Source organism: Agelaius phoeniceus, chromosome 3, assembly GCF_051311805.1.
Source record: "Agelaius phoeniceus isolate bAgePho1 chromosome 3, bAgePho1.hap1, whole genome shotgun sequence".
In the NCBI taxonomy this organism is placed as follows: domain Eukaryota; kingdom Metazoa; phylum Chordata; class Aves; order Passeriformes; family Icteridae; genus Agelaius; species Agelaius phoeniceus.
This window is the reverse complement of record NC_135267.1, coordinates 52,349,427-52,375,147: the sequence shown is the minus strand read 5'-3', so window position 1 is coordinate 52,375,147 and position 25,721 is coordinate 52,349,427. Positions and strand designations below refer to the sequence as shown.

Genomic DNA, 25,721 nt, shown 5'->3' with positions numbered 1-25,721 from the left:
TGCGGCCGGACTGGTCATGCTCTGTCCAGGCATGGCGTGGCCATGGCCCGGCAGCCGCCGCCTCACACCTCGGCCCCGCCGCCGCACAAAGGCGGCCACAAAGCGCCAGCCAAGCATGAAGGGCGAGGGGATCTGCCCCTCGGCACAGGGACGGCTCCCAGCTCTCGCCCGGCCGCCTGCCCGGAGCTCGCACGAGTCCTGGCTCACGCTGGGGTGCCCGCCTGGGGCTGCCGATATGGTGATGATGGTGATGATGGTGATCATTATTAGCTGGTGGAATGGGGATTTTGTGAAATTGGGGCTGCCTGGGGGAGTAAGCGCAGAAGGAAGAAAACCAAATCCTGTTTCGTTTCGCAGATCGCAACCGATGTAAATCAGCATAGCCTCATTGCCTCCAGCGGCAGATGCATTCACATACAGATCAGCTCAACAGCGGGTCCGTGATGTCAGATATGTCAGATATGTCAGATAACCAAAGGCAGTTTATCTCTGCAACTGTTGCACAGTTCCTTGTCGGGCAAGTAAGGAACTAAGGAATTTCTCCGAGTAAGCTAGATGTCTACTAGCACAGATTTAAACAGAAACATTAAAGCGTAGGTTTAAAACCAGTCTGCTTTTTTTTGCTTTTTTTTTGCTTTTTTTTTTTCATTTTTGAAAATTCATTTCGCAAAAAAAATACTTATTATTCTCAATGGGAAAAGAAAATCCTTAGGGCAATCTTTTGGTGATTGCTTTCCCGTTTTAATTTTGAAAATGAGTTACATTATTACAATTAGAGATAGGTTGCCACGAAAAGACAATGAATAATTCTAAGGCTTGTTGTGCAATCTTGCCAGACACCCAACACGGAATGCAAACCCCCAAATATTTGGGGTTTCTTCACAGTAGAATGTAGTAAATACAGGATTTATCTTGTTAGCTAGGTCTAGTTTTTCAGTCTTCATTCTGCCTTCACTCTGCCTACTAAAGACTGACTCCTGGGGTGACACATTCGAACACTTTGTGTCTCACAATACTTACAGCCTCTTGACAGATCCATGGGGAATGCAAAGCAATGGAAGTTTGCGGCTTGTTTTCAGAGGGGCAAGACACTGAAAGCACATAGCCGAGTTTTTCTGAGAAAATATTAGACCTAAGTGAAAGAAGAGGACGAGTGGGAAGAATTAAGTATTCCATGTTATCTAAAACAACTATCACCTTAAAATTGGACCAACTTCCAAAGTCAAAGTACTTTTCAGATGCAGCTTCCCAAGACATTGTGGTATCATTTAAACTTGCATAAGGGGTGTCAGACAGCATGCATGTTTTACATGCCTTCCAGAGCCTTGAGCTTGAAACGTGCTGTATTTTAATTCAGCCAAATTATAGGTGGTAAAATAATTAATTGCTAATTGTAATGAAAATAAGTGCCCAGGTAGCTAACCTGCATGCCTTTATACTCATTAGAACACATAAAAAAAAATAAACAGTAAAGCCCTAGTTATCACCCAGCAACACAAATATTCATCAAAAAAGCCTCCCCTCAAGTTTGTCATCAGACTTTTTAAGTGTTTCACAATGCATTTGCAATTTTCTGTCTGCTACATCCATTTCTCAAGAGTATGCAGGTGCTGCTTGTTTCTGCAGCTCAATGACATACAGTGCATGCACAAAAAGTCAATGAACATTTTCATTTGGGAGATCAGAAGTTGTCAAGTCGTCTTGTGGACAGTTAAGGCTCTCTTTGGCATTTGGACATTGACATATAAAAATGATGGTGCCAAAATTGAGATTTACAGCAAAGCCATGCACCCACCAGGACGTTCAGGGTCTCTTCTCTTAACCTTGCTGCATCTCATACATATACACATGCAGATGTTTATGACAGCAGGAAATGTGTGCAGTAGAGGGGCTACAATTGCACTAGTAAAATCAGAAATTAGAAGTGCTTGGAAATTGAAAGGACTTCTGTATTAAAAAGTAAAATTAACAACAGCTGGTGAATCCCCTGTGCTGGCCACTGTATGTTCTTACAGAAAACAGAGCTGGGGAGAGGAGTGTTTAGGGTTGACTGTTATTGAAAGAAAAAGAAAACTAAACAAGTCACAACCTCGAAAATTTCAGTCTTCCCCCAAGCAGTTTTCTTTGCTAATTAGGTTGTTCTCATCACTAGACTTTTTTCTTTTCCTATAATAACGAGCTATGTTGTATGACCTCACCCTTTTTCTTCATGGTACTTTTCATCTCAGTGCTCTGCTCTGTAACAAAAACTACAATTCACACAAGGTGTTGCAGTCCTGTGCTGTTAGGATTCTCATTATGACCTGGCAATTCACTGTTCAACCTGATTTTACCTCACTACCAGTAATTCCTTCCCAAAACTACCTTTCAAACACAAAATCTGAAACAAACTAACAACAGTGATTTCTTAAAGGTTAGTCCTGTTTTGGGTGTTACCCAAAGGTTAGTCCTGTTCTGGGTATTAATAGTCCTGTTCTGGATATGGATGCCCCATCCCTGGCAGTGTTCAGGGCCAGGGTGGATGGGGCTTTGAGCAACCTGGTCCAGTGGAAGGTGTCCCTGCCCACAGTAAAGGGGTGAAACTAATGATCTTCAAGGTTTCTTCCAAGACAAACCATTCAGTGATTCTATGATCTTTTGTATTTCTCCAACCACTTCCTGTTTTTCACTGGGTCCTCTAAGCAAAGTCAAGAATTGCTTGAGCTGTAATTTTTAACATCTAAACATTTCAAGTGACATACAGAAAATGTGTCTAGAAAGAGGAAGGTGAGGCTTGTGAACAAAGCACGTTGCTTTGGTTTTATCTACTTTGTTATCATGCTCACAGTTGTACTGCAACAGTTTTTTCCTAGGCAAAAACTATTTAGTGTTGATACTGATAGTGACTAAAAAGCAGCAGAACAGAAGGTAGTGAAAATATTCAAACAAATCACAAAAGATAACTAGGGCACTATGCTACTTGAGAATCCAAAGAATGGATTGCTTTGGTAAAATTTATAAATTATATTAAAAAAAAAGATTAAAAATCAGTAAAGCCTACATAGACCTCCAGAGGAAAGAAAAAGAAGCCATCTATCTGTACTTATATAAATATGTGTTTGGTTAGTTGTGACAACAGTAAGCTCCATTGTAGGGAATAAACATTTCCAGTTCCAGAGGGGAAACCTTCACACTTCAGAAATGCAGAAAGCAGAAGAGGCCTTTCATTCTGCTGTGAGATGCTGGGTTTTGTACTTGTTATGTGTAAGGAGACCCAAGCTTTCATGTTCATGGGGAAGTAAAATAGTTCTTTATGGAGTATTTTATAAAGGACTATCAATCATTCCAGTATGAGTCTGAAGCAGAGGGGAAGCAAAGGAGAGGTCATGCACAAAAATGGTTGCGTTTCAAGCCATGCAATGAAAGATTTGACTGTGGGAAAGCAGATTCACATTCATGCAGACCCTGAACTTGGCCTTGCAGAGCGGATAAGTGCTGCTTGTGCCTGCAGTATCCTCTCACTGAGGTCTACCACCTATAAAATAAATCCTGTAATGAAAGCAGATCACCTCATAATGCAGTCCTGGAAGGGGCTGATTCATCCAATATCTCTTGCTTACAAATGTACCACGGGGTTACCATAGTTCAGGCAGCCTCATTAAAAGCAGTGCAAAACACACTGAGCCTGAATGGAGATGAAATAAAAGCCCTATAGATGGTTGTTACACATAATCCATTTGTTACTATGCTTCAGGCAGACAAAGGAGCACATTGTTTATAGAGCTGCTTTCTGCCAGCAGCAGAACAAATTCTTGTATGATTCTAGTGAATATTTTACAACATTCAACAAAACTAAGAGTGTGCCTCCCCCATAATGCTAGTAATTCATAAGTGGGAGAGAGATGAGGGCTGAATAGAGAGTTGTGAGAGTAAAATAGTGAGATCTGGTAATTTTTAACAGGGAAACCAAAACCATAACTAATTCTGAGCACCTTAAGACCTGCACTGGAAAAAAGATGGAATTTTTCATTCTTTTATATGCATTGCATATACTATGTATAAAGTTCAGAATCTATTCCCTAACCACTAAATTCAATGGTTTATCATTTTGCATATCAATGGGTGAAAATGTCTAAAGGCAAAAATAAAAGGATATTCTTGAAATAAAAGTTGGCCAGACACTAAAAAACACAACTGAAAGCATTGAATGAATCAACGAATTTAAGTGTAGGACCTGTCTAGTAACACAGTAAGAAAGTTTAAAATATAATTGCTATTTCTAGTTCTATATTTGGCATGTATTTTGAAGACTTTTTTCCTCCTGGAAAATTATTCAAAAACATAGTTTTCAGTCTATGTATTATTTGCTTTCTCATATCCTGAGTTAAATTATGTAGATGATGTATATGCAGACTTCATCCTGACCTCACTGGAGTTGCACCAGAATCTAAACATGCCAACCTAGGTGTCAGCCTAACCAATTAGCACTGATTAATTCACATTTTTCACCACTCCTTACTTTGTTTGTCAAACTGTGTCTTCAGGAATACACTGTCATTGCTCATAAATGTGAACGAACAAAAATTCCCAAATCTGGATTTCTAAAAGGAGGCTAAACACTCCTTAAGCTGGCATAAACTGAGAGGTGGGCCTTATACCTAACAAAGAAAGTGTGTGATTATTCTTCAAGCTGAACATGCAATACTCTACATAGAGCTAACCTTTTGCAATTTAAGCAGAGGACACTGGTCTGTCACCACACCTACAAACCAAGTGTTAAGAAAAAATTATCACCTGAAAAAAAATCTAAGAAAAGGGGTATCAGAGACAGAGCCCAAAAAGCCCCAAACCTATTGTGAGGTTTTATTTAGCAGCAGTATGACAACAGTTGTGCAACTGCAGCTGAAGGAAGAGATTTTTCACCTCCCCTGGTCATCATATGACTTACCCTGGCTTAGAGGAGAAGGGGCAGGTCTCTCTCAAATGGCCTTAGCTCTCCTTCGGGAGGGAAAGCAAAGCAAAGAGACCCTGAATGCAGTTGGGGGCCTCAAAGAGGGACTCAATGTATGTGCAAGGAAATGGCACACCATGAGGCCCTGGCTGTTAATGCTATCTTTGTCCTGAGAAGAGAAGTGGCGGCAAAACACAGCCTGTGAAAAGACATGAAGACAGCACTGGGGCAGATATGCAAATTTCTGTGGGAAAACATCCCCTTGGAGGCATTGAGAAGCACTGACATGTTTTCACATAAATCATTAGGCAAGACAGGATCCTATTTTCTATCCAAAAGGCACTTCAGAAGCTGAGGGCCACCCCTCTTCCATGCACAAACTACCACTCTTGCCTCTATCCAGCTGCTCACACTGCAATTGCTTTTCTGCATAACTCTATGAAAGCAGCAAAAATTACAAGGATTGTAAGGAGTTTATTGTTTGTGTATGTGTGGTAAATACTGATAATTGGGATACAGGAAGAGCCACATTCAGATTTTCCAATTGCTGATTTTCTGGGTTCTAAGTTTCCAAAGTCATTCAAGGCACTATGACACTGTTTGTGTCAGTGCAGCTAACATATTCAATAAAAACTCCAGTGGGATGGATTTCTGCTGCAGCTGAAAGGTCTTATGGACTAAATGAGCAAGTAAATGCAGTGAGTGAGTGGTAATTTTTTGACTGTTTCAATGGATCAAACCTTAATTGTAGGCATGTTCTGAATGATGGACTTCCCTGAAAGCTTGAACTGATACTACACAAAAAACCTAAGTAATATATGGCATTTAGCAATTCAATAAAAGAGGGAATATGACTGGGTGACAGAGAAGGCTGCTGAGAGAAGCTGTGGATACCCCAGTCCTGGAAGTATTCAAGGCCAGGCTGGATGGGGTTTTGAGCCACCTGGTCTAGTAGAAGGTGTCCTTGACCACGGCAGGGGGATTGGAACTAGATGATTTTTAAGCTTCCAGCTAAACCATTCCGTGATTCTATGACAGGGAAAAACCTGGGGCCTTAGAGAAGTGACTTGAAAATCCTGGGTAGAGGGGTGGGCTTAGGAGAGGGGTGGAGGTTGCCCAGGGAGCTGCTGAGGGCAGGGAGCTTATGCGTACTGCCACGAGCAGCGGCACCTGCTGAGCAGCACTCCAGTCCCAGCACCTGCAGGGATGGAGAACCGCTGAACAAATGCCCTGATGAGCCCAGTGAGAATGTTCTGCTCTGCCCTGCTGCCCCTCCAGCCTGCCTCTGACCCACTCCCCTGGCAAACTCCCTGCTCCTAATCCTCCTTCCCCTGACCAGACTAAAGGGAAAACCCTCGTTTCCTGCTGATAGAAACCCTTTTGTCCATCCTTAGAGTCCCACACACTACAAGTAACACACTCCACTTCCTACCGTGGGTCACTTTGTGGGGAGCTCTTCACCACGTATACAAATATTTAGCAACTGTTTTCAGCAGAAAATTCCCAGCATCACATGGGATGAGACCTTGGGCTTGGGGCAATGTAGTGATTAATGGGTCCTCTGCAGAACAAAACCTCCTCAGCTCTGTCACAAGATAGTTGCTATGGTTTTTTGACATTGCTTAGCAGAAATTTACTTTGGCCATGGGATTGGAGGAGGGGAAATATAAAAAAAAATACTATAGAAAATCCCTCCATTGTACACTGGCAATTATTCTGAGCAAATCCTGTGCCTGTCTAGAATTTCAAGCTCTGTATAAATACTTTCAATTAGATTAAAAAAAAAAAAAAACAAAACCAGAAACAACAAAAGAGGAGACTTTGTTAAGAACAAACAGCTTGAAACATGTCTTGTTAGCTATCAACAAAGTCATTAGAAATGCTGGAAGGTTTCAGCTAGGTTGATGTAAAAACAACATCAAATATCCTATGAGAGACTAAGTTAAATGTTCTTTGCAGTAACTCAGTCAAAGATAGATAAGAATGCACACTTCATTGCAATCAGCTCCAACAACCTCAGAATCTTTTACCATGATATTTTACCAAGGTCCTTAATTTCAGCTGGCTCTGTGGCAGATGGCAGCTTTCATAGATGTAAAATGTTCTAATATATCAGACAAGTTCTGCCAAAAACATCCAAGAAAATAGAAATGAGAAGTTGGCCAAGGAATGTTTTTGAATGTGCTTTAAAAATGGATGCTTCCCATTTTATACAGCATAAAAAGGCCAGAGCAGCATGCAAGAGTTTTAAAGCACTCTACCCATCTGGAAGAGGAGTTTTTCTGCATATATTTTGAGTGACACAATGACAGGCTTGTATCACCTCCCCCACTTGAAGGAAAATCCTGCTAGACTGAATACCGGAGATTTGGGTTTCAAAGCTTATATAAGATCATAGAAAAACTGCTATTCTTTAGCAGCCTTAGGCATGCCTGAATTGTCTTGTAAACTCCAATCCACAAGATGCAGAGTGCTCTAACTGCTTAGAAACACTGTATTAGGGTGTTCCATCTATAGTCAACAAACATCAAACCAGAACATCTGGGAGCACAATTCATTTGGGTTTGTACACTTAAGTCTGTTGGTATGTATCTGCATGTGATAAATCAACGTTATACAGGCAAACATCCAGGGGAACTTGGAAGGGAAGCAGGACAGCTGTGTTATCATGTCACTCTGGGCTACAAGGGGAATTATTCCAGGAAAAGAAGTATACTGATACAGATACTCTGCTACTGCTACCTGGGTCTGTTTATTCAGTTCAGGAAGGACTGCATTATGTCACACAGAAATACTTTTTTAGGTATATTTGAAAACCAATTCCTGAATCTCAAGTAGAATTATTCATTTCTTTATTAATTCATCACTTTATTAATTTCAGTGCTCTTAAGTCAGTATTTACCAGCTGATCATCTGATCTGCACAAAATATCAAACATCTTAGACTATTCAGGATGAATAAAGCTGCTGCAGCTTTATTGGCATCCATTGGCATGTACTCTGTTGGATAGGCAAGGTGTCAATTATAGCATGTGGGAGAAGTTTTGAGGATTGCTTTACAGTTTCAGTGGAAAATGCTGCATCACTATCAGAATTTCGTATATAAACATAACAGTCCCAATTAAAATTTTAATTTAGAAAGTAGTTCAGTTCCAGGGCAGAAGGAGAAAGCATAGTCAACACCATGACAATGCTTAGCAAATGCTTGAGGGGAAGGTGACAGGCTCAGGTGCAAATCCCCACTTTGCACTTCTGTGCCTAAAACCTTGACACAGTCTTGATTTTATTCTAGTGGGGAATACTGAAATATCAGGATGCTTTTCAGGATGGGAGAAACTTTTTCTGCCCAGGTCCACATTTGCAACTTCTCCAGCTCAGTTATTCCTGATGTCTGAGTGGTTGCTTTCAAATCCACCAAAGAGTTTATAGGGTATGAGAGCGGTGTTCAATTTTCTTACCCAGTGCAAGTTAGAAGGCACAATGGGGGAACATTTCAGTAATTAGATGTAACATATTTGACAGGTAGATCCAGATTAAATTTGATACAAATGCAGATAATAGAAGCAATTTTCTAAATGTTCTATAAATACAGCTCTATCACTGAAGGCAACAGAAGTTGAATTTGAACAGCTGCAATTTGACCACATCTGTAAGCACGTCTTGTGCTCTTCCCACTGCTTCACTAAGTCCTTGAGGCTGAGGTTGCCACATTTCCAGTAGTTTTCCTTTCAGCAAACTTTTCCTTCCAGAAAACTACATTTCCAGTAGTTTTCCTTTCAGCATTTTTTCAGTTGATTACTTGGTTGTATTTTCAGTCATCAACCAATGTTCCATTGTACATGTGGCTACTCTCCTGATACCTACTTTGGCAGGAATTCATATATGGTGATCAGTAGGACAATAGCAGTGTTTAGTACAATGGCTTCACTATTCCCACAACTACCAGAAACAAATTAAGCCTACATAGGGTACTTTTAATTTTGGGGGGTTTTTTGGGGGTTTCTTTTGAGTTCCTACAGTTGTGATATTCCAACACAGTATGAAAACAACATTCACCCTACACTAGAGTTCTTTGCAGATCAGGAAATAACTAAACTGGTGGAATTCATAGGTAGGATGTTCCTGCAGCAGAATAAGAAACCTAGGCCTCGTAGATGACAAATTAATTACCTAAAGCAGTATTTTCTTGTTGAAAGCTCTAGTGGTAAGCATATAGAACCTAGTCTTCAGCTTTTGGAAAATAAGGAAGAAAAGCAATCTTGAAAGTTTCTTTCTTCATTGACAGTGGCGTAGTTCATTTTGACTGGGAATGAGAGGGAATCCCACGAGTTTTATTTTATTCTCAGACCAATGTAACAACTCACCTTCTTGAGATTGCTTTTCCATGGAGGGAAATTAGAAACAGCATTAAACTAATACTTTTTCCTTGGAAATGCTGTGTGCTCATCATTTGTCCATTTCACCACAAAAGAATACAAAGTTACCTGCTTCTGGTTTTATGCTCATAAATTTTACTAACAATACGTCACTCACATATGCTCCAGTCCCATCTCCTTCAGTCATTTCATTTCTTCAGGCTGACAAGTGAAAACAATAGAATTGATGAGATCACATCCAGACACTAATGAGTGCAATCTAAAGCAATTAACATATCCGTCTGGATGCACCTTCACTTCGGTTTGGATCAGAAACACAGCTTTGAACACAGTTTACTGATCATCCTCACTTACTGTGCCTTTATTCATGTTGCCCAGAGCTCTTGGAGAGTGTTCTTTCAGATGTAACTGCACCTGGCAGCTGCATTTCAAGGGTACATCTACCATCCTTCAACTGCTACTGAAATGTGCAGCAGTCAGATCAGCTCCTCAGCACCAACTCTCCTGTTAAAGAAGGCACTCCTATTAGGCTGCAGTTCCTATTAATGTGGACAAAAGCTTCCACAGGATTCCCTGTGGAATTTCACTCAGTTCTTCCCTGGATGGGGGCTGAGACCTGTACCTACCAGAGGGTTCAGGATCCATCAAGTACCATGGCCTCTTAGAAGCCAGCAACATTTAATACCCAGAAGTGCAACATGGCAGTACTGCTATAAAGAAGTAGCAGAACTTCCTTTGAAAACTAGTTACCTTCAAAAGCCAGGATTTAAATCCTAGAATATTTGAGAAATCCTTGTTCATATGCCTCTATCTCAACTGCAGATAAATTAAAACCTTTTTACTCCACTAGGTGGTGTAATCTGTCTTTCTGTCAAATGCAGCCTTACAAATATTCACCCTAATTCTTCATTTCAAGATGAGGCCATAAAAATATCACCTGAAAAGTGAAGTGGGAATCTGGTCTACAAGGTCAGCTACTTTATCAGGTCATGATTCTTTGACGTTTTCCTTGATTCCTTAGAAAAGCTTCTAAGGAATAACTTTCCTGTAGATAGCACAGGATAACTTTCTTGTAGAACATTCCTAGATCCATGAAGGAATAAAGTAGGAACCCAAACCAAGAACGTCTCCCTCTATTTCCCCTTTCGCCTTCCCCTTTCCTTAGGGGAAATAGAGTTGCCTAGGTATCTAAGCTATTCCTGTGATTTATGTCATGTATTTTCAACTGCAACATCTCTGGAAGCTCTCTCCTTGGTTTACCTCCAAGTTACAAGATGATGCAGTCAAACATATAGCTGGATCTTTCTCGTCCATTTATGCTTGCACTTCCATGGCTATAGTTACATACAGAAAAAGCAGAGAATGCCAGCCTGCATAACAGTATGTATCTTAGGGGATATATCCTGTTTCCTGGCTAAATGTAACCCTGGTAGCTATAACCCTCTGTCTGAAACAAAAAAGACCTTGGCTGGTGCCATTCGACTCTTGGCTTCAATTGGAGTCCACATTAAAAAAAAAAAAAAAAAAAAAAAGGTGTGCCTGGACCATAGCTTGCTGTTTAGACATTGGATGCATTCATTTTTTTTCATGTTCATTGACACACAGACAAACAAACAAAAAAAACCCAAACAAACAAATAAGAAAAACCCACAAAAACCCACCAAAAACCCCAACTAATCTATGCAGTACGCCCAACATCCCATGAGCAGAATACCCCTCTTCCTAGAATTCTGTAGCAGCTAAATCACCACATGGTCCAGCTCTCCCTAAAGTTTAGCAATAAAGAAGCCTGTAATGGAAAAATTTTTACAGTGTTTCCAGGATGTCTTGTAGGTATTAAGCTTAAATAGAAGCCACAGAACTCACAGAAACAAACCAGCATGGTTTAAAGCTCAAGACTGAACTGAACAAAACCCATCTGGCAAATTGGAGGAAGCTCAGCTGTCCTACCAGTTCCATTTGCCTTATGCTATCCACCCACAACTCTGCTTGCCTCCCTTGGAAAATGGGTACTGGTAACAGGCATTTTTTAAATAAACACACTCATGAGAACCACAACCAAGGGACACATACAACACACAGGGAATCATGAACTTTCAGAACAGAAACTTTATGGCACTTCCTCACAGCCTGTACACTCACAGTATGTACAGTCCCTACGTTAATTTAGATTATTTACATATCCATATCCATCTGAGGCCAGGCAGAGTAGATAGCTCTAAAGAGTTATGTTCACCATATCTTCTCCAAGCACTGAATTTAAAATACAGGACTGCCTGCTGTGCACTGGAGGATTTGTTTCTGAATGCAAATTTAACAAAGCAACCATCTCTTCTAAGGATGATTGATGCATGAGAAACCTGAGGTATCTGGGTCTACAGTTGTGCATGCTACAGACTGCAAAACTGTATCTGAAAATTTTCTGCTGCATATTTTAAGCTTGAGTAGAAACAAACCCAGGAAGCTCCTCAACAGCTGCAGTAAACCCATCAATTGGATTTGTTTTGTAGCCACTTCTACAGCTCCCCTTACTCAGGGATAATATTGAGCAGGGTCTGTATTGTATTTTGTTGACCAAAGTTTCCAAAAGAATAGCTCTTCATGTGGCAGAAAAATGGGTAAAGGTCCTTCTTGGTTATATACACACAACAAATAAAGGGCCATCTTAATAGCACATATTTAGCCATAAGAAGAGGAAGAAGCACATATTTAGCCATAAGAAGAGGAAGAAGCAATCTCTGCAATTATAAATTTCAACATGTGATAATCTTCACATTAAGTGAAAGATTAAAGATTGCTCTTTGAAAAAAAAGAAACCTAAGAAACAGCATAAGTAAATGTTTACCTGTGCCACACAGAGAATGTATATGCTGAGCTCAATTACTGATGTTGATGAATTTAAACCTGATATATGGTCTGCTGCAAAATCTCATACCAGGACACTTTTTGGTATGAGACACTATGGTATGTACATAGTCGATTGTAAGAAAAAAGCCCTCTGTGCTGGGCAAATATATTCTGAAAAATTAGATTAAGCATTTACAGGATTGAGGTTTGTGTTCCATTAAGTCACTTTTATGCCATCATTAGAAAATGCCCCTAAGAAGTGGGTTTGAGGGATTAACAAGGAAAACTTGGCACAGAGAGATATATAATACTGGCTTTGAATCAACAACATAACTGCACTCAAGTCTCAGCAAATGCAGGTTTTGCCGACTTCAGTTTGCAAATTTTGACAGCCAATGGTTGAAACCTGCCCCCATAAAAATCCCATGCCTGGAATGGCATTGCCTATGTTTACACACCCTGAGAAATAAGACTTGGATTTACAAAGGCTTGAGTGAGCAAATCCTATTCCCACACACTGGGACGCCTGTTAGAGAAGGTCCAGTACAGGACACTTGAGACAACAGCAAAGTATCTGGCCACTATTACAAAGCAAATAAACTTTTATTTAGATGATAAAGGAAAACATTTGCCAGAAGAAAGATCTAGGTAGTTTCACTGCACCCCTGAAATGTAGAGAAGCCCCAGAGGCTCCCTGTCAGCATGTCAGTGCTTGAGCGAAAGAACAAGCAGGTTCTTTAAATCACAGGCAAAAGGCACTATCTGCATTAACTGCACAGAGATTTCATCTCCACATTGCCTCCTGATTGATGCAATCTGTGTATGAGGAAGAATCTAAATACTGGATTGCACATATTTGGCAGATCTTGCACCCGTCTTCGCAGAGAATAGTTTTGTCATAACTCACAATATAGTTACTGTAATACTGCTCAAACAGTGTGCTGTGTGGCATAGACAACTGCTTGGCCATTTCATATAGGCTTTCTGGCTTCAAGTCTTCAATGCCATAAGTTTTAGTCAGGATGTATTCTAATTTCCAGTTTGATTCATTTTTCTTGTTGGCGTCTCTGAGGTCCAAGTAAAACTGCCAAAGATCCTACAGTTAAAAAAAAAAAGAAAAAAAAGAATGAAAGAAAACATAAAAACATAGGCACTGCTGTATTGCTTTCTTCCCTGCTTCATTAAGTCTCTGGAGTGATATATTGATTAGGAAGCTGTCACTCCTCATTATTCACATGTGAATAGAAGGTCACGTCCCACCCCAAGAGCTGGGCTTTCACCCAAAGCTGGTACTCGCAGAGCAGTAATGGTGGGGGGATGGGGAGGAGAAGAAAAAGGAGCCACAAAGGCAGCAGTGGCAGTGTTAGAGGTCTTTCCTGTCCAAACTCCACAACATTCATGTCTGCCTTAGGAGTGGAGCAAAAGGGTGAGAGACAGAAGTTTCTTTTCTGTGGGCACTGCTTGAGGGGCAGAATGGACAGAAAAAGAACGGCCCAGAGAGAAGTTAAAGAAAAGGAGGGATGCCGATGCAGGAGTGAAATCTGCACAACAAAGAAGCAGCCTGAATTAGCATGGGTCTTCAGAGAGAAACCCCAGTCCCAATCAAACTGCAGGGTGCATTGTCACTGAACTCGGCAGGGTCAAGACTTTATCCTGAATTACAGAAAGTCTAAACCATTCACAGCCAAGGTAATTACACAGGATTCACTTTATCTCCAAAAATCACATGAAACTACAAATTAGAAGTCTTCTACTTTTTATTTTCCTTCTAAATATATCTAACATTTCCTGTAAAAACTCTTTATAGGAAGTTTTGTGATTGCAAAAGACATCATATGGTCAAAAGTGCTTTCTTCATCAGCTCTTTTACACCCTTTAGCAACATTTCATGGGCTGCATCCCAAAACTCAGGCTATCACCAGCAAACAACATTAGTATGTAAGCATGCCCAGGATTAAGGTGAACCTCTTTCACTCTTGCAGAGCTCCCTGCAAATAGTTTTAGCATTTTGGCCAGAAAAATTATGTCTTTGATCCTACATCATAAGACTATTTGGTACAGACCAGAGAGTACTGGGTAGTTTTGCAGGCACAGAAAAACCAACCAAGTTATCTTTCAGATTTCCTTTCCTCTGCCCAGGAAGAAAAACTAAGAGTAGGCACCAAAATTCCATAACCAGCAGCCATAATACTACAAAGGCTGACATCTTGCTGTAATTTTTATTGACACTATAATGTCTTAAACAATGCTTTAAAATCTTTACTTACCAGCAAGCTATAGTCAAAAAGATCATACTGATACAATCTGACACCAGGGTTATTGGACTCTGTTTGCAATACACTCTTCACTGGGGTTACAGCAGGTGCCACAAACAAGGAATTGACTGGCTTTTCTGCAGAAAAAGGGAAATTAAGGAGAAAGTTTCCTTTTAAACTTTTCTTTTTCAAACAAATGTTTTTGTAGAGTACCAACACAGCAAAAACAAGAGCGACAGGCTTAAAGACATTAGAATTTATCTGCATCACTGTGAACTGCCATACTTCCAATGGATAGACTAAACCCTGTGTGGAATACCATGGTACCCACTCCAGTGTGTACCACTGTTTACACTAGAGGCTTCCCAGCCAATTCAAATGCCTGTACAAATTTGCAAAATGGTCTTGCCTATATGTGAGGTCTCTGTATTTTGTATATTTCCACTAAAGAAATATTTGAAAACTTTAGTTGCTGTTTCTATACAGTATTTTACATGTTGCTTTATGTATTTAGGATGTTATCAGAAACAGCAGGGTCTGTTTCATCACCTGACCCTTAGTAGCCCAGCACCTATTGTGTGAACACCAACCTTTACAGCAACTGAAACATGAGGGAAACATGAGGATGTGAGTTTTATTGGGACAGAATGTGCAGGTGAGTACATTGGGAAGTTCTCTATGGAACAAAAAGGAAGCCCTGACTATTCCCATCTCTGACAGAGTCACAGCAGTGAAATCACAAGGTCAGCCTCCACATATAGGCAGAAGTTTTGAAAGTTTGGAAATCAGTAGATTCTTCTGGAGAAAATACAGTTCAGTTCTATGTCAGTACACTGGTGTTGGCTGCAATATTGCATTTATCTTGAATTCTCTAGAATTTTGTCAAGAGGAAAATGTCCTGAATAGAAGATAGTCTAAAACTGTACAGACAAACACAATGTGTATTTGATTACTATTTAAATTTTGTCAAAAGATGCAAAATTACTAAAATAATTGGGAAGTGGTTACTTGCACATGCAAACTTTAATGACAAATACTAAGATCAGTCTGTTCCCAGTGAAATTTGCAGTAGAGATGATGATTTCATGAACAAATGGGACAGTGAAAAAAAATACAGGTATAAGACTGCATGGAGCATCATTTGAAAGAAAAAAATAACGAAGGCAGTTCTTTCACTGGGCTGGATTCTTTTTTACTAGAGATTAACACCATGTAAAAAGGTAAAAATTTGGAATAGTATTACCTAGTCAGCATTTTGGACATTGCTCATATGAGTTCATACAAATCATGGATGAAGAGCCACTTAACAATTGGGTATTTTACATAAATCAAAGCAATGAACCTCTTACTGTTCTATTGGGAAGAAAAAACTTCTTCTTTAGAGATGCTGAGTGCTCCATATGGCCATGCCCATGCTTAGTACTAAGGGATTTCAAAGCAATAAACAAAAATTTCAATGTGGGTGATTTTCTTGAAGGGAAATTAGCTGATCTAAGAGATGCAACAGGCAGAGACTTTCTTTCCCCTACCTCCTGCTTACCCTTATCTTAATTAACTTTGAAGCAGCAGGGAACTCAGCATAGAGGCACAGTAATGATGCAGGAAATACAAGAACATAGAGCATGTCTAGCTGGCCTGAGAACATTCCCTTTGACACATTACACAATAGCAACTGGCTGGTATAATTTGCCCATGTCACTGTGAGAGCAGAGAGGAAAGACTAGAAATTCTTGTCTAGACATAAGGATTCATTAAAAAAAAAATAGGAAGCTTAGGGAGTCTCTGCTGACACCAACAGAAAAAGACAGTCACCCTTTCAAGGTTCTCTTTGGAAATTGGAGTGTGTGAGACTTGAACTCCTGCAGATAAATAACAGTATTTCTCAGTTTACTTTTTTCAATTATTTATAACACAGGCTGACTAGAAAGAGCATGCAAGAAAGTATTGATTTGCTTTTAATCAGGAAGGAAGAGTTCAAAAGTCAACAAGCATCATTACCTTCTTCATCCAGGAGGACCATGATACTATCTCTATGGGTATGTCCAAAAAACTGGCCCGCAATAACACTACTGTATTTGCGAAAAATCTTTACCAGTCTCTCATTGTAATACTCCCTGATAGCTGTAGTATTCCTTGCATATGGCAAGTATCCTACTGGGACATGACCTATTATATACACCTAAGGAATTAAATACAGAAAGCACAATTAGCACCTTCATTTGAAACTTATAATCTTAGCTGTATCCTAGAAGTGGTTACCACAGTTTCATAATAATGCTGCCTTTAAAAATGGCATTCTAAAAGCTGCAAATCATGACAGGTTTTTTTTAATATAAAATCCCAACAGGAAAGTTGCTTAAGTTCATAATATCAGTTTAGTATCATTCTGGGGAGAAAAAATGTTCTACTAAATCTATGCATGATATTAGGCCTAAGGAAAATGTTATCAATTACTTCACATGAAAAAAGTAAGTTACTAGGGCAAGGCTTATGATTTGGCATCTCAAGGGGACACAAGAAAAAAAATTATGTTTGAGCATTACAGAGTCTGCACCAGGGAGTCAGAGAGCCACCAGAAACATGGATAACTGGTTAAACCCCTCTGTCTGAGTTAGAGATTTAGTGCCAACTGCAGACACCACGCTGAAGGGTTTCCCACAGAAAGGAAGTCTCTCCTTCTCCAGATTGTAATATAATATTCTAAAATTGCAACACTGTAGCAAAATGTAACCATGTTTCAAATTAAACACAGTTGCTCAGATGATGATCCAATCCCCACACCAATCAATCAATCAATCAATCAATCCGGAGCCAACAATTTAAATCTTCACTTCAAAACCTGTGTATTAAAGGACAAGTTATTATAACACTCAAATCATAGCAATTACTGCAGCTTGACTAAGTTTTGTGCTGATAAACTCTTTTCTAATTTCTATTTTTGATACCTTAAATTACATTACAATGCAAATAAAATATGCTAGCTTTTGTCTTAGGTCAAGAGCATGTTTTAAAATTAAAGGCTATGTGTAAAAAAATTCAGATACTGACTTCTGCAGTATTTTACATGGTAGGAGAGAAAAGGTATTTTACTGTATAATTACTGAGAAACTTCATTCAACTAGTTTATTAATTGTTGCAGTAAAACGGGCATATTAAAGGAGGAATGATTAAAAAATAAAATTTTGAAATTTTGACTTTGTAGTATCCTTGGCAGCATTTTTAGTCTTCTAGAAGCATGTTTATACTCTCATTATCTCTACTTCTTCCTTCTTTTTTTCTTTTTTTCAAAATTGAAACAAATAATGATAGCTTCTGATCCTGATCCCTACCTTTTCCTGCTTTTGTGAAGAGGTTTCAAGTATGTCCTCCAGCCAGGCAAACTGGTTGGCTGGGTCAGTGATATTCACAGTTACCTTGTTAGGGCTGTAATATAAATTTGTGTTCAGACTGATTATCCTGAGTGGTTGATGGCTATTACTGGATTCAAACAGCTGTGTGTAAAAGCCACCTGTGAATATAAGACCAACATCATATGACAAATTAAAGGCTTCAAAGCACAACTTTACAATCAAACTACACACTGACAAAATACCCAACTTTCCTCTTTTTAATAGAATATCATGCTTATTCAAGCCACAGTCACCTTATCCCACTAGAACATGTTAACAATGTTTTCAGGCACATTTTACTAAAAGTTAACACTGAATTATTTATGAATTATTGCCTGTACTACCTTTGTGTTTATTTGACAGTATTTAGATACAATTATTCAACTGACATGGAAAAAGTGCCCTGTAATATTTCTTCCACTTTGACAGATACAGTAGCTGTTAAAGGTCCATACTTCTTGAAATACAGCAAACATACAGGCTCCTTCAGGAAGAACTGTTTAAGTTTAGTAGCCTTGTACTTTGAAAGTCATTTAACTTCAGATTGATGATATGATGAAAAGTAAGGATCACATTTTTCAATCCTTGCTCCCAAAACTCTCCATGGCATGCCGAGCTTTTTCAATAGGTATAACTTCATTGTTCATGGACTTCAATAGAGCCATGGTAACAGAAGCATAACAATAAAATTTAACTGCCTCTTTGAGTTTTATTATCCTTATCCAAGTTTCTACTTTCACTCTTATCCAGAGTTTGCTCTCATTCAGGACACAAAACCACAAATTAAGCTTCCAAATCCCTAATGTTTGAGTGGATTGGAAATTGGATTGAACCTTTCAGTCCTTTGCAAAAAGGAAAAATTCTAATTAGGATATAATTATTCTGCCAGTTTAGAAAGTTGCATACAAACATTAATAGCATAATCAGTACAGCTATGTGCTATCATACCCTGAATAAAAATGCACCTCTTCAGTATGCTCTGAAATACATATACCATTAAAACAGAAACAACATTTTAACAGTTTTTTGCCATCAAAGTAAAGTTTTCGTGTGCATCATATGTCCTCATCTAAAAAGTGTTATGAGGTCTTGAAAGCAGAAAGATATTTCACATGCATTGGTACAAAGTCAATAACACTAAACATGTTACAAGAAGTGATAAATATTGCAGCAGAAAGTAATAAATGCATTCTGAATATAGGCATTGCCATTCAAAAAGATAAGTAACTTCTTCCAGGAGAAGCACTAGAGATAATCCATTGTTCTGACTCATCCTATGAGACTTAGCTAAACAAACAGCACAAATCCACAGAAACATTAATTCTTGAAGCCCTAGCTTCACAATGTATTACTGCCATACTTTACCTTTTCTGAAGGTACTGATTGCTTCATCACTTAGCCAAGGTTTCCAGAAATCTGCTACAGCATTGTAAACTTCACTGGTAGTTACAGGAAGCTGGTCCTGTGAGAGAGGAGAACCTGCCTAAGTCTTAGTATTCAGACACACAGACAAAAAAAACACTAAATAATCCTGCCTGACCTCTTACATAACATGTAAGTGTATCCAGTCATCACCAGGAGGAATTCAAGAAAGAAAAAAAAAACTATTTCTGAATGTCTAGTATTGCTGAGCAGGAACAAATGTCTAAACTTAGAACTGACTGCATGGCATTGTTAATGCATTATTAAACTAATGCCAGAAATATGCCAAGCCTTAAGAATACAGTACAATGGAAAACCATACATCCTGCAAAAATTAATAAATATATCAAGTCTAAAAATAAAGTCATTTGGATTAATATAAGTTTCTTTTTCAATAACTTGGGTTACATAGCAGCTCCCCAAAACACCATTTCTGCCCTCAGAAACATTCTGGTAAAATTCACAAATGTTTTCATTATGTCTTTTTTTCTCATAAGAAAGCATTTAAAAATGTACAAGAGAAAGTTTTGTCAATGTTTTCTCCCCCTGGCTCTAATTAGGACTGTAGCACTTTTCAGTCTGAGCCACAGGCTGATGACACCTATGCTCTGATCTAACCCTGACAGGAAGATACCAGCCTGTCCTTGCCTTTCTTAATATATCTGGAGTCTTGGTGCTAGGAGGAAAAAAACCAGGGGCTGAAAAAATTGCAGTGCATGTTTTCTTAAACATAAAATTTGACCTTTCTAAGATCTTTGAAACTAAACTTATGTTATTAGAGGTTTAGGAAGTAAGTCTCTGTCTAGGAGCAGAGCAATCAGAAGATATCTGTTGAGACATTTGTTGATTGCAGTTCCCAGACATGAGTTGTTAGGACACACCTTTGAGCCAGAGCTAACAGCCACTAACAGACAAAAACCTGATTCCAGATAAGAGGCCCTGTAATGGACTGAAGGTGCTTTAGCCCAGGAAGTCAGTGCTCTCTGAACTGCTAGAAGCAGTCTGGGGATTTGTTTGAAGCAGGAGCAAGAGTGTGAAATAAGTAAGGCCGAGGTCAGATATATATGATCATATATCAATATATGATCTGAAAGGTATCCCAATGCTTGATCAACTCGAGTAGTATTTTAACATGTTCTGCAAGAAAAATTACTCAGGACTGTTTATTTGTTAAGCTCAGAACACAAGAGAACAACTAAACTCTTTGGTTCATGGTAAGTGCACAGATTTTACACTTGCTTTGGAACAGCCTACATTCAGTGTGCGGCTTGCTCCATATCATTCCCAGTCTACAGGACAGTTGCTAACCATATCCATATGAAAAAAAGAAATGTCATAAAGAGCAAAAAACAAACATTAAAAAATTGAACAAGCTGAAACGACCTCATAGTGGGGATTGTCTGATCCCATGCCTTTTTCAAACAATAACTGAAAAGCATGCCAGCTCTGCATATTAGTGAAGCATGCCATTTTGAAGTATCACAGAAATGCTCCTGAGTGGCTTTGTGCAGGGAGAACGAACAACAATCACCAGTTATTCCAATCACCAGCTTGTGTCAATTTTCTATTTGCTGCCCATCTGCCCCTCATGAGCATCTTTTCTTCCTGTCTTTAGATTTAATTTCACAAACAAAATTCATACTTGTTGGAAAAGTCCCTACATTCTTTGTTTACAAGGCTTTTGTAGGGTTTTTTTCCTCTACCAAAGGAGATTGCTGAATACCAACAATTCTCTGGTAAGACGTTTTTAAAACTGAAACAAAGTGAACATTAAACACTTTGTGACACTTCAGTTCAGGTGTTACTTATCGAAATACTTTCCCAGTCGTTTCTAGTGAATCAACCTGTCCCCATGTCAGTGCATATGAAAAGCCAAAGCTTTTCCACCACAGTAAGAGCACCAAGGACTGAAGTCAGCTTGGTTCGTGCACTCACACTTCCGATATACATCTAGTGGTTACTTTGTCTCTCACCTTTCCTTTGCCCTGTCTCTCAGTACCTCTACTACACCCCTATTTGGAAACCACCAACTCCAGCAATGACACAGGCTGTCACACAATCATCTGCTGCACCAACCTACACCCTGACAGGCCTAATAAATACCACAGAAAGCTAGAATACAAGTCTTGAGGGTGTGAAGGGGTGTTACTGAATTCCCATGAAGAATTTCAAACAAAATATTTCAGCTGACTCGCTTCACATGCCTTCTGATCCCCTCACATCCAATGACAGCATTTGCTTCTGATCCAGTGTGCTGCCAGATCGACCCACAACACACTTTAAAGGACAAATGAAGCAACTGTTTACTTTGGAGTATGCCAAGAACAAAATTCAGCACAGTCAAAGTGAAAAAGCACCATTCTCAGCTGAACATAACTAGTGAATCATCAATGTGATTATATCTGAATGTCCAATGAGGAAAGAAAAGTAGACATATTTTTAATAGCAATGGCAAAACTATGGGAACTTTACAAAAATTCTGCCATTACTTTAGCTAAAAAACAACAAAAAAAAATCTAGTGATGCCAGCTGACAGATTTCCAGTAGGCCTTTGAGTAGGTTTTAAACTTACCTCAGGCTCACAGTTCCATTAATGATGTCACTTCTGATAGATTTAAGTTACTGTATACATGCATGACATACACAGTAAGGAAAAGTATGTGTGCATTAACTATGTTGACACATGGTGGTTCTAAGCCATGAGGAATGATTAGTGATAAATTTGTGTGACCTCAGGCCACATACAGATTCTACCCAGCATCAACATTTCCTTAGGTAAGAGCACAGAGAGAGTGATGTAGCTTCTGTTCTAGAGTGGAACTATTTATAATATTAAATGCTAACTGAAGAGGTGTAGAATTTTGTTTCCAGAATAACAGTTACATATAATTAACTCTTAATTTTCAGATGTGCTTTCCCAGGAGTTAGGGACACACTCAATATGATGAACAAATTTCTAACTTGTTTTACCTGTGGCCAGTAGTCATGATTGCCTAAGGCTGGGAAAACCTGAAGATCTGGAAAGAAATTACGAATTGTAGAACTCAGATTACCAATGATGCTAATGACCAACTTCGTGGAGAGCTCTTTTATGGGAACATGAGGAGGGCTATCTCTGAGAAAGGAAAAGGCTTGATCAATAAAGGTTGTTAACAACACAAGGAAGGCAAAAAAGTCTGCAAGCAGATCTACATTCTAGCATCTAACATTACTATACACCTGAATTAAAATCACAGAATCAAAAGCTCTCTGCAAAGGCTTTTGTTTTAAACACCACGAACAAGTAGACTTCTTTAGACAAGGCCTATATTATGATTCATATTTATAATAATGAAGATTTCTTAGACATTAAAGTCATCATTTTGAGCTACTGTGAAGTTTGCATTATATATCTTTCATCACCTGCACCTCATTGCTAGTTCCTTTTTTTCCCTTTTAACAATATCCTGTTGAAAATTAAGTACAAGATGGTAAGTGAAATAGATTAATCACTTGCCTTCATATATTTCTTAACACTTTCCCATCAAAAGTAAATGATATAACAAACAAACTAGTTCTCACACTCAAAAATACTAATCTCTTTGATAAATTATTCAATGATGTATGCCTTAAGAAATTGTGTGATGGTAGAATTGAGAGTTCTGCTATGGCAGAAGGGTAAATCAATTCTATCTTTTATGAATACCTAGAAAGTAACAACACACAGTACTATGCTTTGATAGCATAGTACTATGAAGCTACTCCCTTTCACACTTGTTTGTCTGGTCCCACTGCTATGGCACACAAAGCCTCACAGGTAACATCTCCATGAGGCAGTACTATTAAGCCCACATTGTAATACTGAAGACTGGAACAGGGAAGGCAAATGTTTTTACTCAACAGAGGCCTGCAATGGGTCAGTTACTGCCATGACCTTTCCTTTTGTTTTTTCTACTTCCCATCCTCCTTGCACCATTTCTATTAACTCACACTTATAGAGCCATATCCTAAATATCACAGTGAACAGTCCAGCAGTTATTACAGAGATCAAAGTCTGTTCCTGAGGCCTTATATTCTCACTCAGGCTTGCACTTAGTAGCCATTTGGACAACTAAAGGGACAACTCAATTCTGTTGGTGCAAATACAAACTTGTGAGGTGCCACACTATCTGGCTATCCAGCTTTAACTGCAGAGTGACTTGAACACTTACCCTGTCCAAATCATGAATGAAACTTGCTCTTTTGAATCGTTCATGAATGCAAATGCTGACAAAATAAGTTGATAAGGAGAATCACACAAAAAGTCTCCAAAAGGGCCTGGGTTGGAGGCATTGATTCCTTTGGAAGAAGAACAAACTTTGGTGCGATCAGGGGTAATGTGGTAAGTCGGATCTAAATGCAGGTCAGATACATGCCAGAATTGCCCTGTTTTCAGAAAACAAAGATTACAGGAAATGCGTTATTTGCGTTTGAACTGGATATACCGGGTAATGCCAAGTTTACTCCAGTTTATCTACTGCTACTCCTATTCAAAGTTAACAAATTGATTAGCCTGCCTGATAAGTGTGGGCAAGTTCTTCCAGAGGAGTCCTTCCCATAAACCGCTCAGAAAAACTGAAAACAGAAGCAGGGGCATGGCTTTATGCTATTCACCAGAAATGAAATGGAGATTGGAAGGAACTGAAAAATCAGCTCCTTTCATTAATAGCAATCTGGAAACTGGATAGTAGAGGAGGCAATATAAGGACTTCTCTACTCCATTTGAAAAGAAAGGGAGCTGCTTTTTAATTATTTTTCCAGACATTCCCTGGCTGGAAGCTACTGTAAAAGATGACAAGAAAGATGTCTTGAAAGAAAGGCAAGAAACAGCATGTGTGCAGAGACTGGGCTTCTCACCATAGAGCAGTGTGTCAGCCTTTACCTACTCACTACTTTCCAGGCTGACATGCTTTCAGCCACTGTGACATGGCACTGTATGGACAAAGGAGCTGAGAAGTATAGGAATATGCTGAATAAGATGCACAAAATCTGTGTTAAGACTATCAGCCTTCAAGTTTCATGTAAAATAAGATTAATTTCTTTCTGTCAGTTTCAAACCACTTGGTAAAGGCACACATGTATCTGGGGCAGTGGTTGTGAAATAGGGACAGATATAAATTGATTTTTCCCAAGGTCACACGCTAACTCTATGGCTGAGCAGGCACCACACGATTGTACCCCATGGAGTTTTATTTCAGGAATCAAAGACCAGAGGTGATCTTCAAAATCTCTACAATTGTGACGCCTACCAACAGGAGACAAGACAAACGCCGGGACATTGCTGCGTGCTTGTTCCGAGGCAAGTGTGAGTAACACGGAATGAGAGTTCTGTGGGAAACCATTTCAGAGCACTCACCTGCACGCACGCCCCGAGCAGGGAGCAGGCCAGGCAGAGCGTGTGTGTTTGCTGCCAGCCCAGCACAACCCAGCACAGCCCAGCACAGCCCAGCACGGCCCCCAAACGCGGTGTTTGCAGTGCGTGCCTCGGGACACCGCGCCAGAGGCAGGGCAGGGCTCACCTCACTTCACCCGCCGGCCTGCCCGGGCAACTAAATATAAACCCCGTGTAACCCCCCGTACCTCAAAAGTGCCCTGTTGACTGATTTAGCAGTCACGTGTGGCCCAAGTCAGTTGGGACAGGGAATGCTACGGCAGCAGGTTCTGTGCGGGGAGCAGTGCCAAGCGGGGAGGGAAGGAGCCGCAAGCGGGGACCGCGCAGCCCGCCCCCCCTTCCCGCAGCCGGCCTGGCAGCGGCCCCCGGCCGGGCCTCCCTCGCAGGGCCGCCCCTCACCCGCCACCCCCTCCCTCCACGGGCAGCCCCGGCCGGGCCCCTCAGCCGCTGACCCGCGGCCGACTCACCCACGGCGGAGCGCGGCCGCTGCGGGCCGGCCGGCGCCGCCTCCAGCGCGGAGCAGAGCAGCGCCAGCCCGAGCGCCACCCGCAGCTCCATGTCGGCCGTGCGGGAGCGCCCGGCCCGCCGACGGCTCCAGCCGTGTGACCGCCCCGGCGGCCGGGAAGGAGGCGAGCCCCGGCCGTCTTGTGCAAGCCCCGGCGCTCCGCGGGGCCGCCGGAAACCACCGCGCCCCGCCCGCACCTCCCGGGGCCAGAAGCTGCCCCAGGCCGCCACCCCGCTGTCGGACGGCGGCTCGGGCTGTCGCCTTGAGCCGGCCGTGCCCGGGGTGACCTTCAGGAGGTGCCACCCCCGGGTCAGCGCTAAGGAGCTCGCAGGAGCCAAGCCTGGCTGCGGGCAGGGCTGTAGTCGGGGCACCGGCTGGTGCGAGGCGGCCTGAAGGAAGGCTGTGCTCGACACCTCACACCAGTCTCAAGCATCTCTTGGAAGGAAGGTTTCTCATGGCATACATGTGAAAATGGGTCCCGATTACTTAAAAGGCTTTAAAAGGCAAAACAAAGGAAAAACCCAAAACCACTCAACTTGATGAAAAATACTATCAAGTACACCTTTAATACAGCTTAAGGGAACTGAT

General features: G+C 40.4%; 1 protein-coding gene across 1 annotated transcript; it reads right to left on the bottom strand.

The window, feature by feature from the left end:
* Nucleotides 1–12,736: 12,736 nt before the first annotated feature.
* Nucleotides 12,737–25,333, bottom strand: SMPDL3A (sphingomyelin phosphodiesterase acid like 3A). The gene is made up of 8 exons (XM_054629903.2): nucleotides 25,096–25,333; nucleotides 23,409–23,622; nucleotides 22,189–22,333; nucleotides 19,162–19,258; nucleotides 17,737–17,915; nucleotides 16,406–16,586; nucleotides 14,420–14,544; nucleotides 12,737–13,248 (listed from the first exon to the last, which is right to left on the bottom strand). The coding sequence occupies exons 1-8, from the start codon at nucleotides 25,184–25,186 to the stop codon at nucleotides 12,937–12,939; spliced, it is 1,344 nt and encodes a 447-aa protein (XP_054485878.2). The 5' UTR covers nucleotides 25,187–25,333; the 3' UTR covers nucleotides 12,737–12,936.
* Nucleotides 25,334–25,721: the final 388 nt, after the last annotated feature.

Coding starts and splice junctions, on each gene's coding strand:
- SMPDL3A (XM_054629903.2), bottom strand. CDS start 25,186: ATGGAGCTGCGGGTGGCGCTCGGGCTGGCGCTGCTCTGCTCCGCGCTG. Junction 23,623..25,095: donor GCGGCCGCGCTCCGCCGTGG/GTGAGTCGGCCG, acceptor TTCTGAAAACAG/GGCAATTCTGGCATGTATCT. Junction 19,259..22,188: donor ATCATGACTACTGGCCACAG/GTAAAACAAGTT, acceptor CCTCTCTCACAG/GACCAGCTTCCTGTAACTAC.